Source organism: Anomaloglossus baeobatrachus, chromosome 1 (assembly GCF_048569485.1).
Source record: "Anomaloglossus baeobatrachus isolate aAnoBae1 chromosome 1, aAnoBae1.hap1, whole genome shotgun sequence".
Taxonomy (NCBI): domain Eukaryota; kingdom Metazoa; phylum Chordata; class Amphibia; order Anura; family Aromobatidae; genus Anomaloglossus; species Anomaloglossus baeobatrachus.
In genome coordinates, this window is record NC_134353.1 from 743,784,606 (window position 1) to 743,802,478 (window position 17,873).

Below are 17,873 nucleotides of genomic sequence, written 5' to 3' on the forward strand. Positions count from 1 at the left end.
ATCCCATGCTGTGACTGCTCCTATCCCTCTTTCGCTAATCCCTACTGATATATGGTTACTGTGTGGACTTCACTCATATCACGCAGCAGGGACTGGTGCACACACCCTGCACCCCCAAATCACACACACCCTAAACCCCTCAAATCACACACACCCTAAACCCCTCAAATCACACACACCCAGCACCCCCAAATCACACACACCCAGCACTGTCATGCCCTGCATATCTCAGACAGACAGGCTGTACCCCAAATTACCCCTCTCTCAAACACACTGAGACCCCATGTACTACACACACTGTATCACTTAACACCCCTCTGTCACAGTCTGGCCCCTCATATGCCATTCACCCTGCACCCAACCCCCCCGTGGGAACGTACCCTAAAACTGCAGATTTTTGAGTGGCCTTTTATTGTTGGCCAATCTAAAGCACACCTATGCAATAATCATGCTTTATATCAGCATCTTGATATGCCACACCTGTGAGGTGGATGGATTATCTCAGCATAGGAGAAGTTCTCACTAGGGATGGGCGAACCCGAACTGTAAAGTTCGGGGTCCATACCGAACACATGGTGTTTGTGTACACGACCCCGAGCACGAGCTTTCTGAGACGTTCGTGTTACAGTTCGGGTCCAAAGGCTGTTACAAAAAAGAAAAAAAAAAAGGCTATTAAAAAAACATTATGATCATACTTACAGGTAACGCGACGTGTCCTGCAGACTCTGTCACCCAGTGCTTCTGCTTCCGTTCCGCATCCGTCCGATCATTGCTGTTCCCCCTGGTAAGCACCTCTGACCGTGACGTCATACCCCTGTGACCAGTCTCGTGTGAATGTTGTATTACCTCATTGGCTACAGACTGGTCACGTGAGTATGACGTCATTAAAGGCCATGAGGCCAGTGTCATCGCATCACGGCGCACAATCTCCCGATGGCAGCGGGTCAGCTGCATGTATTTCCATGCAGCTTAGGCATTCCTGTCCTGAGAGTGGGGTGATGCAATGCGAGACACAAGTGTAATCATCCCCTCACTGCCAGCGTTTGCATAATCGCTCTGTCCAGAGCGATGTTGCAGACCTGACATGGATCTCTGTGCTTCTCACTGTGTATAGACTGTCTGTGCACAGTGATGAAGCAGAGTTGACATTGCGCTTTGCTTCTCACTGTGTATAGATACTGTCTGTGCACAGTGATGAAGCAAAGTTGACTTTGCTGTCCCAGTGGATTACGTCGGACTAAAGATTTTTTTTTATTATCAACATGGAGTCTCTAAATTTTTTTTTGTTTTATTTCTGATAAAAAAAATTTCTGTGTTGTGTATTTTTTTTTTTTTACTGTTTCCAAGAAATTCAGGGTGGCCATGTCTAATTTGGCGTGACACAATGAATTTCGGGCTTAGTACGATCTGAGAATACAAAGCTGATATTAACCCCTTTATTACCCAGAGAGCCATCGACATCACGGCCGTTGGACAAGCCGGGTATAGTGCCTGGAAATGGCACTAAGAAACAATGCGCCATTTCCAGGGGCGGCTGCGGGCTGCTGAGAATCCCAGCCCCCAGCTGCCTGGCTTCACCTGACTGGCAATCAAAATATGGCGGGAGCCCACGCATTTTTTTTTTACTTATTTTTTTAAATAAAAAAAATAAAATGGGCTTCCCTGTATTTTGATTGCCAGCCAAGGTAAATCAGGCAGATGGGGGTGGCAGCCCCTAGCCATCTGCTTTATCTGCGCGGAGAATCAAAAATACCGCGGAGCGCTATGTCATTTTTTTTTTAATGATTTATTTTTCCAGTACTGTGATGTTAGACAATCAAAATACAGTGAAGCCCATTTTTTTTTAGTTATTTAAATAATTAAAAAAAAATATGCCTGGGCTCCCGCTGCATTTTTTATTGCTAGCTACTGGCTGCTAACCCCCACTGCTTGGTTTTACTTTCACTGGCAATGGAAAATCCAGGGAACCTTTTATTTATTTTAATTTGTTTTTGCAAAAAAAAAAAAAAAAAAATGGCATGGGCTTCACCATATTTTTGTATGCTAGCCAGTTACACCAGGTAGCTACGGGCTGCCCCCAACCCCCAGCTGCCTATTTGTACCCAGCTGGGAACCAAAAAATATAGGGAAGCCTTTTTTTTAATTATTTCATGAATTTTATGACATAATTTAAAAAAAAACAAACCAAAAAAAAAAAACAATTTTTCTGTCCAACCAGGTACAACTAGGCAGCTGGAGATTGAATCTGCAGCGCAGGTTGTTCCAAACGTTCTGGGAGCCCCGCTGCGAATTGCAGTCCACAGCCGCCCCAGAAAATTGCGCTTTCATAGAAGCGCCATCTTCTGGCGCTCTATCCAACTCTTCCAGCGTCCCTGGTGACGGGTGGCACGCTGAGTAATAAGGGGTTAATACTAGCTTTGTTTTACTAGCTAGTATTAAGCCAGAGATTCTTAATGTCAGGCAAGTGTGACCCGGCCATTGAGAATCTCCAATAAAGGGTTAAAAAAAAAAAAAGACACCACACAGAGAAAAAAAACTTTATTAGAAATAAATACAAAGACACACTTAGAGACTCCATGTTTATTACTCCCTCTCACCCCTCCACGATCCTGGTCTTCTGTCTTCTTTCTCCTTCAGCCCATGCAGCTCTGCTATATCAGACAGCACAGGGGAGGAAGAATGCTTATGCTCTCCTGTGCTGTGTAATCACTCAATGAGTGAGCAGAAGCTGTGGGTTGGTAAGTGTTGATGTCACCTCTGCCACCGTTGCAATAGTAACCTGATCTCTTCGATCACCTGATTCCCAGCGCCGCTATTCACTGGCTGTGGCAGCCAATCCCTGCATGTGGGCTGACTCTGTAAAGAGAACCGACATGCAGGGACGGGGAGCCGACCATGTGCCAAAGCATCTCGCCAGTACACGGCGCTCGCCGAGTATACCGAGTACGGAGATGCTTGAGCGAGCACCGCGTAGCAGCGAGATGCACTGACAGGACCTAGCATGAAGTCATAGCCATGTGACGGTCGGTAACCAAGGAGGTAATACAACGTGACTGCTCACATAGGTATGACGTGATGGAAGGTCCTATCATCAGTGCTGATTACCGGGAGAGCACAGCGATGATCGGAAGGAGAAGCGGCAGGAGACAGAGTCTGCAGGACGTGTCGCGGGACCTGTAAGTATAATGACAAAGTTTATTATTAACTGTATTCTTTATTTTACAGCTCCTCCCGCCCCATCACATAACTGTGAAGTCCAAGTTCGGTGTTCGGACGCAAGTTATATCAGAACCCAAACGTGAACTTTACAAAACGTTCGGGTGAGGTTCCCGAACACCGGGGGGTTCGCCCATCCCTAGTGCTCACTAACACAGATTTAAACATGTGACTGCAGGCTTGTGAATCCTCACAGAGCGCACACTGACCGCTGTGAAGATTCAGTGGTGTCAGCTCCGGAATGGATGTCACGTGACCACAAGTATGCGATATCCCAGCGAGAATTCAACTGGACTATTTCTGGAATACTCAGTTCAAGCTAGCCCTCTCTGCAGATGTCACAGACAGAACTCCTGAGCACGTGCCCTCACATACATGTATGTCCCAATGTGGAAAGTCAAGACTTCTATCTATGTGATTTTGTATAATGGGTTTATTCTGTTAATGTAAAAGGCTTCCATTTTCCGGGTTCACCAGGGATATATTGCCTCCTTCTTTCCATTATCCATCTTTAAATTACAATATATACCTTGCATACATTGTTTTGAGTTAGTGTTAAGCACTGTATTATAAAAAATAATGCAGAATTAGACTTATCAAAACATACAAAAGTTTGTAGCAATCCTTAACTTCTCTTCATGAAATTATGTCCTCAACTGCTTATGAAAAAGTAGGAGTTTGCAAACCTTCATCTGAAGCATCCTTTTCTAGTAGGAGTCTTTTAAATGTTTGCTCATTGCTTTTCTCCACATCCGATACCAACGCCTAAAAAACAATTCAGAGAAACATTTGACTAGATGAATAATAGAAATAAAATAAAAAAATATTTTTGGTACTAACGTAAAATCTCATTCTCCCAGCCTTAATTAGGCGTCAGAGGGAGACCATGGGTGTATGCTGCTGCCACTAGGAGGCTGACACTAAGCAAAAAAAGTTGGCTCCTCCTCAAGAGGGTACAACACCCACCAACTTGCAAAAAGCTAAACAGTGAACAAGCAGAGGAAGCAACAGACTATCACAGATTTTTTTTTATAGGTAATACAAATCTCGAACAAAGAGATTTCACTGCAAGTACAAAAAAATCCTCTTTTCTCTATCGCTTCACTGTGGGACACAGGAAGTGCATTGGACGTCCCAAAGAAACTTGAGGGTAAGGAGAAAGGTAAATCAACAAAAGTACAAGAATTACAGTTATCTTCAGGATAGCAGTTGAACCACTGCCACTTGCAAAACTTGCCTGACTAGACTGTCATCAGCCGAAGCATAGGTATAAACTGTAAACTTGGAGAATGTGTGTACAAAAGACCAGGTAGCTGTTTTGGAAAGCTGCAATGTGGAAGCCTAGTTAAGAACAGTTCAAGAGGCCACCACTGCCCTAGTGGAATGAGGAAACACCCCAGAGGAAAGAATTCTATTCTTTGCCCACTACTCTTTTGAAATTACTGAACAAATCCAATGTGAAATGGTAACCTTGGCGGCCGGAAGAACCTTCTGGGCACCTTCCGGGATAAGGAATAACAATTCTATGCTTCTGAACTGACACCTTCTGCAAAAGTAGATACGAATGGCTCTTAGAAGATCTAATTTATTTAGGGATCGTTCCCGAGGACCCGAAGGAGAGGGACAAAAAGAAGGAAAGATGATATCTTCATCTTCAAGGTGGGAGGCCGAAACCACCAAGGGAATAGAGGGCACCGCAAGACTACTTTGTCCTGGTGAAGGATGAGGAAGGGAGACTGGCAAAAGAGAGTTGCCAGCTCAGAAACTCGTCTGATGAACATAATGGCTACTAGAAAAGTAACCTTTCAAGAGTGAAACGATAGAGAGACCTCTTAAAGAAACTTGAAAGGAGGACATAACAGAACATCCAAAACCAAAATTGAGATTCCAAGACTCCACTGGAAATCTGTGGGGGGAACCAATTGTGCCACGCCATGAAGATAAGTCAGAATCTGAGAGCGGGAGGCCAGATTTTTCTTAAACAGGATAGAGAGAGGAGAGACGTCACCTTAGATGAAACTGAAAACCAGACACCAGGCTCAACTGTAAAAAGCTTTTTTAACACTTAGAAACCTATTTGCGTAGGTAGAAAATCAATATAGAACCAGAATGCTACCTCAATTTAAATCTTATAAAAACACCATTTATTGAAATTCATTTAAAATTCAAAAAAGTTCCACCTGTGAAAAAAATGACACACAGAACACATATACCCTGACCATGGAACAGCTCCAAGATATCTGCCCACAGGGACAAAAACAATTATTCCATATACTGATATCAATAATAATCCTGCCAGGGAAAAAGATCTAAATGACCCTCACTCTCTCTTTCCTCTACCTGCCAATGGAGGTGCGACATAAAGTCACAAATCACCCTAAAGGTAATGAGGTGCCCCCATTCCTCGGCGGCTTTCCCTTCTAAAGATGTCCCTACTCTCCCTCAAGTTATAATATAGGCTAGGGATAATAACTTTTATTACCAGGAAAGATGGAAAAATGAACTTATCTGAGAGATGAGTCAAAATTTAGTAGTCCCTCAGCAGTCCGTTTTTTTCATAGTATACAGGCGTCCGGGCTTTCCATGGTCCTCAACCCAATAACATAAATACACATAGTCTCAGTCTCAACGCGTTTCTCCCCATAAGATTAGTCAGGGTTCATCAGGAGACAAAATGAAAAATAACTGGCCCAATCGCCTGTGGAACAAACAAATATCAGAACCCCAAATCCAAAACCACAAAACAGAGAGTCCTAGAAGCACATGGAGAACATACCTGATAGCTGTTAAGGGGGCTACTCATTTAGCAGCACACACCTCTCCATATGGATATGTATAATGGACGCCTTACCATGTGCCTCACTCTCCTTAAATATCATCAAATAGGGGCTGACCTGTTCGGTAACCGCCCCCAGGAACGCCCCATTCAGATGGGAAACCCTCGATGTATAAACCACATGCAGTTAATTAGCTGCCATCTTCCTAGGCAGCCGCCCCCAGGAACACCCCGTCCCCTAGGAAACCGGATGTAAACTACACGTGCAGTCACTATTTTTTGACAGACCGGAAGTGACGTATAATCTAAATCATCACATGTCCCAGCTCACATTGCCTAGGTGGACATCGCCACACTATCGCCTGACGGCACGGACCGTCCCCATCCGGATCAACAATTACCTCCCATAACGCCCCGTTGCCCGGGACCCCGAAGGTATAAAGCACGTGCATTCGCCATATAGACGAAACCGGAACCCATACCGGAAGTGAATAAACCCACGTGACCCGTCCGAGTCATGTGACTCAGCATACCACGTCATCGGATCATCACATCCTCCTCCCAGCACAGGATGGGGAAACCCGGAAGTGACGTACGATCTAAAACGTCACACATCCCGGCTCACGCCGCCCAAGTGGGCGTCGCCACCAATCACCTGACAGCGCGGGTCGTCCCCCACAATCTCCACAAACATGGCCACCCCCTCCAATCCTAAACATAATGTTAGTCAGATTCAAGTCCAGACCCAAACCGCAGCCCATCAGTAACGCGTTTCTCCCCATAAGATTACTATACAAGGGAAGATAAACAATTCAGTTATCCCAATGCATCATCATTTAAAGGAGAGACCGGAGGTCACACCGGAAATAAAACAAACCCACATGTTCCCTCCGGATCATACAACAGAACAGGCCATGATCTCGAACATTATATATTCAAAGTCATATATCGACCATGTGTTCAAAAGGGAGTGGAAGGGGGGGGGGGGAGGGGCGGAGAGAGAGTGGAGGAAAATTTATTTGGGAGGAGGAAGGGGGGGGGGGGTGTTAAGGAAAGGAGACCACCAGAGGTAATTACTGCAACATTGCTAACATCCATAAAGATGTTACCAGTAGGTTGGTTCCCATGTATCAGCATCCCACATAGATTCAGAAAATGGGGTAATATAGATAGACATAAATTAATTGAAAATGGGATGGTGAAAAATAATTCCACTCATCCAAACACGACTTCTTTCCATTACGGAAGGATATTAGTCTGGCGGGTATAGATCAGAATTTATTCTGATGTAGCCTCGGGTGCTTATCTCTTCAAAACAGACGCCTCCTATAAAAAACAACCGAATGTCAGCTGTTCATTCAGACCTTTTGGATGTACACAGTCAAAACGATATATCCATTTGGTCTCCTTTTGTAGCAGAAGTTTATTCCAATTGCCTTTCCTAATTGGTTCCGGGACCACTTCAATGATTTTAAAACTTATGGAGTTCAGATTTCCCCCATGTACTTGTCTGACATGTCGTGAGATCGAGGTATCCCTTTCGTTTCGTACATCACCCAGATGTTCCCCGATCCGCTTTCTTAGTTCTCTTTTCGTTTTCCCAATGTAGTCCAAGGGGCAAGTGCATTTGGCCACATAGATAACCCCCTCGGTACTACAATTGGCAAAATCACGAATATCATATTCACGGTGCGTACATGCCGACACTACCTTCTTCCCTGGTGAAATCCAATTACAGAATTTGCATCGTCCGCATCTATAAACTCCATTCACCTTCCTGTCCAACCATGTCCCTTCTTTTTGTGGGGCCTGATACAAACTGTGTACTAACCTGTCTTTTAGGGACCTCCCCTTACGGAAGGTGATCATGGGCCGTACTCCAATAAAATCCTTCAGATTCAGGTCCGCCCTCAAAATTCCCCAGTGTTTGTCCAAAATCATGAAAACCTCCCGATTACGATTGTCAAACGTACCAATCACCCTCGTGATGTTCTCAGATTCTTCCTTTTCTCTGGCTACTAATAACTCCTCCCTGTCTCTCAATACCGTGTGTTTGTATGCCTCTTTAAGGGGACCAGCCGGATACCCTCTTTCGGTGAACCTCTGACAAAGATCCCCCGCCTGTCTATGAAAGGCTTCACTTGTGGAACAATTACGTTTCAATCTTAGGTATTGGCCCTTTGGTATCCCTCTTTTTAATGGTTCAGGATGGTGACTGGTCCAGTGTAAAAAACTATTGGTTGCAGTCTTTTTTCGAAAGACCTGGGTTTCTATCTGCCCCCCAGTTCCCCTCATCAGAAGGACATCCAAAAAGGCCATTTGGTCAATGCCTATATCATAGGTAAATGACAGACCTACATCGTTCCTATTCAGGTGTTTCACAAAGTTCTGAAAGGAGCCGACTGTCCCGCTCCATAGGACCAGGACATCGTCAATATAACGGCCCCAATAAATGATGTGTTTTATCCATTCAGAGTGCGGTTCCTGGAACACCATGGTATCCTCCCACCAGCCCAGGTAAAGATTGGCATACGATGGGGCGCATGAGCACCCCATCGCAGTACCCCTGAGCTGGTGGTAATACCTCCCATTAAAGATGAAAAAATTATGGGTCAAGATGTGTTCCAATAGTTTTAAAGTGAACCTACTATGTTTCTCGTAATGGGTGCCTCTGCTGTCCAAGAAATACTTGACCGCCTTCAGACCTAAATCATGCGGGATGGAGCTATATAGAGCCTCTACATCTATTGAGGCAAAAATAGTATCTTTATTTATCATTACTCCACTAATCCTTCTCAAGAGGTCACTGGTGTCCCTGAGGTAGGATGACAAAGAAACCACAAAGGGTCTGAGAATGGAGTCCAGGTATACACCAACGTTCTGAGTAAGGGAATTAATCCCTGCTACAATGGGTCTCCCTTTTAAGGGGGAGGTCCCCTTGTGAATTTTAGGTAACGTATAGAACGTTGGTGTAACCGGAAACCTCTCGTGCATAAAATCGAATTCATTTTGTGAAATAAGGCGATCTCCAAGTCCTTCGGACAAAATATCAGCTAATACTTTGCTGAATCCTATAGTTGGATCCCGTTCCAGGGTCGCATAGCCGTCATGATCACGTAAGATGGAATAACACATTTTCTGATAAATGTTGTGATTCATGACGACTATGTTCCCTCCTTTGTCCGAAGGCTTGAAGATCAACTCCTTTTTTTTGGCAAGTATTGACAAGGCATCCAATTCGGATTTGTTCATATTAGGGGGAAAGCCAGTTCTCACATCAGACAGTGCTTTAAAATCCTCAGCAACCACTTTGAGAAAAATGTCTACACTGTCCAGGTCCCCTCTAGGAGGTTGCTTTTCACTCTTTCTTTTGAGGGTAGTAAAAGGTCCCTGTCCTGGTTGTCTGAGACCCTCATTATCCAAATCTATCAGATTTTCAAATGTTTCCCTATCTTCTGGTGTAATACCCAAAAGATTATACTTAGATGATTCCGTTGTTTTAAAGAATTTTTTCCACTTCAATTTCCTACCAAATAGGGCCAAATCCTTGGTCCAATTAAATGAATCAAAGCGCTCAGTGGGTACGAAAGATAGACCCCTCCTCAGAATATTCACGTCTAAGGCAGTCAGGGTCTGTCCCGATAGATTAATAATGTGGTTGTCTATTTCCTGTCTCTCCTGTTTGGGTTGGAATACTGCTCCCGGGGTCTTAGATCGTATGGTAGGGTCTTTCCCTCTAAAAAAGAGGGCTGACCATCCGACACAGAGGGCACAGAGGAAGAAACAGAGGTCAAAGGTGGCGCTATAGGTCCCATTCCTTGCCATCTGTTTCTATTACGTCTCTGCCTTCTCCCACGGGGAAAATTCCTGAAATCACCTGGTGCCCCCCTATACCTCTCTGAGTCCGATGACTCTAGATCAGAAGAGGATGGGTCAACACGTGGCCCAGTTCCTTCTGTCAAGAACCTATAAGCAGTTTTCTCTTTAAATTCCCCGAGGTCCTTCACAAAATTATTGTGCTTCCTAGTTTTTAAGGTATTGTGGAACTTCTCCACGGAGCTTTGTAAAAACCTTTCTCTCCTTTCAAAATCCGGATCAGTTTTATATTTCAAAACTGCCTCCCTTTTTTCAGCTAACTTAGTGGAGGTTTTTTCCAAGGTCAACTTCTCCTCCGTGAGCAATAATTGCATGAATCGTATTGATGTTGCTTTTGATTCACTTTCCCATTTTTCAAGTAGGTCTGCACTTCTTGATCTCAATGCCGGTGCTACTGTGATACGCAGGCCCTTTGGTACAATCCCTTGTTTGATGTAATTCTCAAGGGATTGTACCTCCCACCATGATTTAATGTTTTCCCGGAAACAGCTATAAAGTTCATTAAACAATTGTTTCAAGTTAATAACTCCCCCCGAATACGTAACGTCTGTCCTATCCGAAAACACCCTATCTACATCCGATAACCAAGTATTAGTATTAAGAGGTTCAGATAGAAAACCCGCCATCAGTTATACTCAGCTTTTTTAACACTTAGAAACCTATTTGCGTAGGTAGAAAATCAATATAGAACCAGAATGCTACCTCAATTTAAATCTTATAAAAACACCATTTATTGAAATTCATTTAAAATTCAAAAAAGTTCCACCTGTGAAAAAAATGACACACGGAACACATATACCCTGACCATGGAACAGCTCCAAGATATCTGCCCACAGGGACAAAAACAATTATTCCATATACTGATATCAATAATAATCCTGCCAGGGAAAAAGATCTAAATGACCCTCACTCTCTCTTTCCTCTACCTGCCAATGGAGGTGCGACATAAAGTCACAAATCACCCTAAAGGTAATGAGGTGCCCCCATTCCTCGGCGGCTTTCCCTTCTAAAGATGTCCCTACTCTCCCTCAAGTTATAATATAGGCTAGGGATAATAACTTTTATTACCAGGAAAGATGGAAAAATGAACTTATCTGAGAGATGAGTCAAAATTTAGTAGTCCCTCAGCAGTCCGTTTTTTTCATAGTATACAGGCGTCCGGGCTTTCCATGGTCCTCAACCCAATAACATAAATACACATAGTCTCAGTCTCAACGCGTTTCTCCCCATAAGATTAGTCAGGGTTCATCAGGAGACAAAATGAAAAATAACTGGCCCAATCGCCTGTGGAACAAACAAATATCAGAACCCCAAATCCAAAACCACAAAACAGAGAGTCCTAGAAGCACATGGAGAACATACCTGATAGCTGTTAAGGGGGCTACTCATTTAGCAGCACACACCTCTCCATATGGATATGTATAATGGACGCCTTACCATGTGCCTCACTCTCCTTAAATATCATCAAATAGGGGCTGACCTGTTCGGTAACCGCCCCCAGGAACGCCCCATTCAGATGGGAAACCCTCGATGTATAAACCACATGCAGTTAATTAGCTGCCATCTTCCTAGGCAGCCGCCCCCAGGAACACCCCGTCCCCTAGGAAACCGGATGTAAACTACACGTGCAGTCACTATTTTTTGACAGACCGGAAGTGACGTATAATCTAAATCATCACATGTCCCAGCTCACATTGCCTAGGTGGACATCGCCACACTATCGCCTGACGGCACGGACCGTCCCCATCCGGATCAACAATTACCTCCCATAACGCCCCGTTGCCCGGGACCCCGAAGGTATAAAGCACGTGCATTCGCCATATAGACGAAACCGGAACCCATACCGGAAGTGAATAAACCCACGTGACCCGTCCGAGTCATGTGACTCAGCATACCACGTCATCGGATCATCACATCCTCCTCCCAGCACAGGATGGGGAAACCCGGAAGTGACGTACGACACTACCTTCTTCCCTGGTGAAATCCAATTACAGAATTTGCATCGTCCGCATCTATAAACTCCATTCACCTTCCTGTCCAACCATGTCCCTTCTTTTTGTGGGGCCTGATACAAACTGTGTACTAACCTGTCTTTTAGGGACCTCCCCTTACGGAAGGTGATCATGGGCCGTACTCCAATAAACTTGAATCTGACTAACATTATGTTTAGGATTGGAGGGGGTGGCCATGTTTGTGGAGATTGTGGGAGACGACCCGCGCTGTCAGGTGATTGGTGGCGACGCCCACTTGGGCGGCGTGAGCCGGGATGTGTGACGTCACTTCCGGGTTTCCCCATCCTGTGCTGGGAGGAGGATGTGATGATCCGATGACGTGGTATGCTGAGTCACATGACTCGGACGGGTCACGTGGGTTTATTCACTTCCGGTATGGGTTCCGGTTTCGTCTATATGGCGAATGCACGTGCTTTATACCTTCGGGGTCCCGGGCAACGGGGCGTTATGGGAGGTAATTGTTGATCCGGATGGGGACGGTCCGTGCCGTCAGGCGATAGTGTGGCGATGTCCACCTAGGCAATGTGAGCTGGGACATGTGATGATTTAGATTATACGTCACTTCCGGTCTGTCAAAAAATAGTGACTGCACGTGTAGTTTACATCCGGTTTCCTAGGGGACGGGGTGTTCCTGGGGGCGGCTGCCTAGGAAGATGGCAGCTAATTAACTGCATGTGGTTTATACATCGAGGGTTTCCCATCTCAATGGGGCGTTCCTGGGGGCGGTTACCGAACAGGTCAGCCCCTATTTGATGATATTTAAGGAGAGTGAGGCACATGGTAAGGCGTCCATTATACATATCCATATGGAGAGGTGTGTGCTGCTAAATGAGTAGCCCCCTTAACAGCTATCAGGTATGTTCTCCATGTGCTTCTAGGACTCTCTGTTTTGTGGTTTTGGATTTGGGGTTCTGATATTTGTTTGTTCCACAGGCGATTGGGCCAGTTATTTTTCATTTTGTCTCCTGATGAACCCTGACTAATCTTATGGGGAGAAACGCGTTGAGACTGAGACTATGTGTATTTATGTTATTGGGTTGAGGACCATGGAAAGCCCGGACGCCTGTATACTATGAAAAAAACGGACTGCTGAGGGACTACTAAATTTTGACTCATCTCTCAGATAAGTTCATTTTTCCATCTTTCCTGGTAATAAAAGTTATTATCCCTAGCCTATATTATAACTTGAGGGAGAGTAGGGGCATCTTTAGAAGGGAAAGCCGCCGAGGAATGGGGGCACCTCATTACCTTTAGGGTGATTTGTTACTTTATGTCGCACCTCCATTGGCAGGTAGAGGAAAGAGAGAGTGAGGGTCATTTAGATCTTTTTCCCTGGCAGGATTATTATTGATATCAGTATATGGAATAATTGTTTTTGTCCCTGTGGGCAGATATCTTGGAGCTGTTCCATGGTCAGGGTATATGTGTTCCGTGTGTCATTTTTTTCACAGGTGGAACTTTTTTGAATTTTAAATGAATTTCAATAAATGGTGTTTTTATAAGATTTAAATTGAGGTAGCATTCTGGTTCTATATTGATTTTCTACCTACGCAAATAGGTTTCTAAGTGTTAAAAAAGCTGAGTATAACTGATGGCGGGTTTTCTATCTGAACCTCTTAATACTAATACTTGGTTATCGGATGTAGATAGGGTGTTTTCGGATAGGACAGACGTTACGTATTCGGGGGGAGTTATTAACTTGAAACAATTGTTTAATGAACTTTATAGCTGTTTCCGGGAAAACATTAAATCATGGTGGGAGGTACAATCCCTTGAGAATTACATCAAACAAGGGATTGTACCAAAGGGCCTGCGTATCACAGTAGCACCGGCATTGAGATCAAGAAGTGCAGACCTACTTGAAAAATGGGAAAGTGAATCAAAAGCAACATCAATACGATTCATGCAATTATTGCTCACGGAGGAGAAGTTGACCTTGGAAAAAACCTCCACTAAGTTAGCTGAAAAAAGGGAGGCAGTTTTGAAATATAAAACTGATCCGGATTTTGAAAGGAGAGAAAGGTTTTTACAAAGCTCCGTGGAGAAGTTCCACAATACCTTAAAAACTAGGAAGCACAATAATTTTGTGAAGGACCTCGGGGAATTTAAAGAGAAAACTGCTTATAGGTTCTTGACAGAAGGAACTGGGCCACGTGTTGACCCATCCTCTTCTGATCTAGAGTCATCGGACTCAGAGAGGTATAGGGGGGCACCAGGTGATTTCAGGAATTTTCCCCGTGGGAGAAGGCAGAGACGTAATAGAAACAGATGGCAAGGAATGGGACCTATAGCGCCACCTTTGACCTCTGTTTCTTCCTCTGTGCCCTCTGTGTCGGATGGTCAGCCCTCTTTTTTAGAGGGAAAGACCCTACCATACGATCTAAGACCCCGGGAGCAGTATTCCAACCCAAACAGGAGAGACAGGAAATAGACAACCACATTATTAATCTATCGGGACAGACCCTGACTGCCTTAGACGTGAATATTCTGAGGAGGGGTCTATCTTTCGTACCCACTGAGCGCTTTGATTCATTTAATTGGACCAAGGATTTGGCCCTATTTGGTAGGAAATTGAAGTGGAAAAAATTCTTTAAAACAACGGAATCATCTAAGTATAATCTTTTGGGTATTACACCAGAAGATAGGGAAACATTTGAAAATCTGATAGATTTGGATAATGAGGGTCTCAGACAACCAGGACAGGGACCTTTTACTACCCTCAAAAGAAAGAGTGAAAAGCAACCTCCTAGAGGGGACCTGGACAGTGTAGACATTTTTCTCAAAGTGGTTGCTGAGGATTTTAAAGCACTGTCTGATGTGAGAACTGGCTTTCCCCCTAATATGAACAAATCCGAATTGGATGCCTTGTCAATACTTGCCAAAAAAAAGGAGTTGATCTTCAAGCCTTCGGACAAAGGAGGGAACATAGTCGTCATGAATCACAACATTTATCAGAAAATGTGTTATTCCATCTTACGTGATCATGACGGCTATGCGACCCTGGAACGGGATCCAACTATAGGATTCAGCAAAGTATTAGCTGATATTTTGTCCGAAGGACTTGGAGATCGCCTTATTTCACAAAATGAATTCGATTTTATGCACGAGAGGTTTCCGGTTACACCAACGTTCTATACGTTACCTAAAATTCACAAGGGGACCTCCCCCTTAAAAGGGAGACCCATTGTAGCAGGGATTAATTCCCTTACTCAGAACGTTGGTGTATACCTGGACTCCATTCTCAGACCCTTTGTGGTTTCTTTGTCATCCTACCTCAGGGACACCAGTGACCTCTTGAGAAGGATTAGTGGAGTAATGATAAATAAAGATACTATTTTTGCCTCAATAGATGTAGAGGCTCTATATAGCTCCATCCCGCATGATTTAGGTCTGAAGGCGGTCAAGTATTTCTTGGACAGCAGAGGCACCCATTACGAGAAACATAGTAGGTTCACTTTAAAACTATTGGAACACATCTTGACCCATAATTTTTTCATCTTTAATGGGAGGTATTACCACCAGCTCAGGGGTACTGCGATGGGGTGCTCATGCGCCCCATCGTATGCCAATCTTTACCTGGGCTGGTGGGAGGATACCATGGTGTTCCAGGAACCGCACTCTGAATGGATAAAACACATCATTTATTGGGGCCGTTATATTGACGATGTCCTGGTCCTATGGAGCGGGACAGTCGGCTCCTTTCAGAACTTTGTGAAACACATGAATAGGAACGATGTAGGTCTGTCATTTACCTATGATATAGGCATTGACCAAATGGCCTTTTTGGATGTCCTTCTGATGAGGGGAACTGGGGGGCAGATAGAAACCCAGGTCTTTCGAAAAAAGACTGCAACCAATAGTTTTTTACACTGGACCAGTCACCATCCTGAACCATTAAAAAGAGGGATACCAAAGGGCCAATACCTAAGATTGAAACGTAATTGTTCCACAAGTGAAGCCTTTCATAGACAGGCGGGGGATCTTTGTCAGAGGTTCACCGAAAGAGGGTATCCGGCTGGTCCCCTTAAAGAGGCATACAAACACGCGGTATTGAGAGACAGGGAGGAGTTATTAGTAGCCAGAGAAAAGGAAGAATCTGAGAACATCACGAGGGTGATTGGTACGTTTGACAATCGTAATCGGGAGGTTTTCATGATTTTGGACAAACACTGGGGAATTTTGAGGGCGGACCCGAATCTGAAGGATTTTATTGGAGTACGGCCCATGATCACCTTCCGTAAGGGGAGGTCCCTAAAAGACAGGTTAGTACACAGTTTGTATCAGGCCCCACAAAAAGAAGGGACATGGTTGGACAGGAAGGTGAATGGAGTTTATAGATGCGGACGATGCAAATTCTGTAATTGGATTTCACCAGGGAAGAAGGTAGTGTCGGCATGTACGCACCGTGAATATGATATTCGTGATTTTGCCAATTGTAGTACCGAGGGGGTTATCTATGTGGCCAAATGCACTTGCCCCTTGGACTACATTGGGAAAACGAAAAGAGAACTAAGAAAGCGGATCGGGGAACATCTGGGTGATGTACGAAACGAAAGGGATACCTCGATCTCACGACATGTCAGACAAGTACATGGGGGAAATCTGAACTCCATAAGTTTTAAAATCATTGAAGTGGTCCCGGAACCAATTAGGAAAGGCAATTGGAATAAACTTCTGCTACAAAAGGAGACCAAATGGATATATCGTTTTGACTGTGTACATCCAAAAGGTCTGAATGAACAGCTGACATTCGGTTGTTTTTTATAGGAGGCGTCTGTTTTGAAGAGATAAGCACCCGAGGCTACATCAGAATAAATTCTGATCTATACCCGCCAGACTAATATCCTTCCGTAAAGGAAAGAAGTCGTGTTTGGATGAGTGGAATTATTTTTCACCATCCCATTTTCAATTAATTTATGTCTATCTATATTACCCCATTTTCTGAATCTATGTGGGATGCTGATACATGGGAACCAACCTACTGGTAACATCTTTATGGATGTTAGCAATGTTGCAGTAATTACCTCTGGTGGTCTCCTTTCCTTAACACCCCCCCCCCCTTCCTCCTCCCAAATAAATTTTCCTCCACTCTCTCTCCGCCCCCCCCCCCCCTTCCACTCCCTTTTGAACACATGGTCGATATATGACTTTGAATATATAATGTTCGAGATCATGGCCTGTTCTGTTGTATGATCCGGAGGGAACATGTGGGTTTGTTTTATTTCCGGTGTGACCTCCGGTCTCTCCTTTAAATGATGATGCATTGGGATAACTGAATTGTTTATCTTCCCTTGTATAGTAATCTTATGGGGAGAAACGCGTTACTGATGGGCTGCGGTTTGGGTCTGGACTTGAATCTGACTAACATTATGTTTAGGATTGGAGGGGGTGGCCATGTTTGTGGAGATTGTGGGGGACGACCCGCGCTGTCAGGTGATTGGTGGCGACGCCCACTTGGGCGGCGTGAGCCGGGATGTGTGACGTTTTAGATCGTACGTCACTTCCGGGTTTCCCCATCCTGTGCTGGGAGGAGGATGTGATGATCCGATGACGTGGTATGCTGAGTCACATGACTCGGATGGGTCACGTGGGTTTATTCACTTCCGGTATGGGTTCCGGTTTCGTCTATATGGCGAATGCACGTGCTTTATACCTTCGGGGTCCCGGGCAACGGGGCGTTATGGGAGGTAATTGTTGATCCGGATGGGGACGGTCCGTGCCGTCAGGCGATAGTGTGGCGATGTCCACCTAGGCAATGTGAGCTGGGACATGTGATGATTTAGATTATACGTCACTTCCGGTCTGTCAAAAAATAGTGACTGCACGTGTAGTTTACATCCGGTTTCCTAGGGGACGGGGTGTTCCTGGGGGCGGCTGCCTAGGAAGATGGCAGCTAATTAACTGCATGTGGTTTATACATCGAGGGTTTCCCATCTCAATGGGGCGTTCATGGGGGCGGTTACCGAACAGGTCAGCCCCTATTTGATGATATT

The 17,873-nt window shown here is 44.6% G+C and overlaps 1 protein-coding gene across 2 annotated transcripts in view; it reads right to left on the minus strand.

Annotated features, from left to right (window-relative positions):
• The window catches only part of KNTC1 (kinetochore associated 1), a 371,840-nt gene that overhangs the window by 270,460 nt on the left and 83,507 nt on the right, over positions 1–17,873 (minus strand). For both annotated transcript variants that reach the window (XM_075323096.1, XM_075323086.1), the window contains exon 5: positions 3,903–3,981. In XM_075323096.1, coding sequence (XP_075179211.1) covers positions 3,903–3,981 — 79 coding nt within the window. The remainder of the gene's footprint in view (positions 1–3,902; positions 3,982–17,873) is intronic.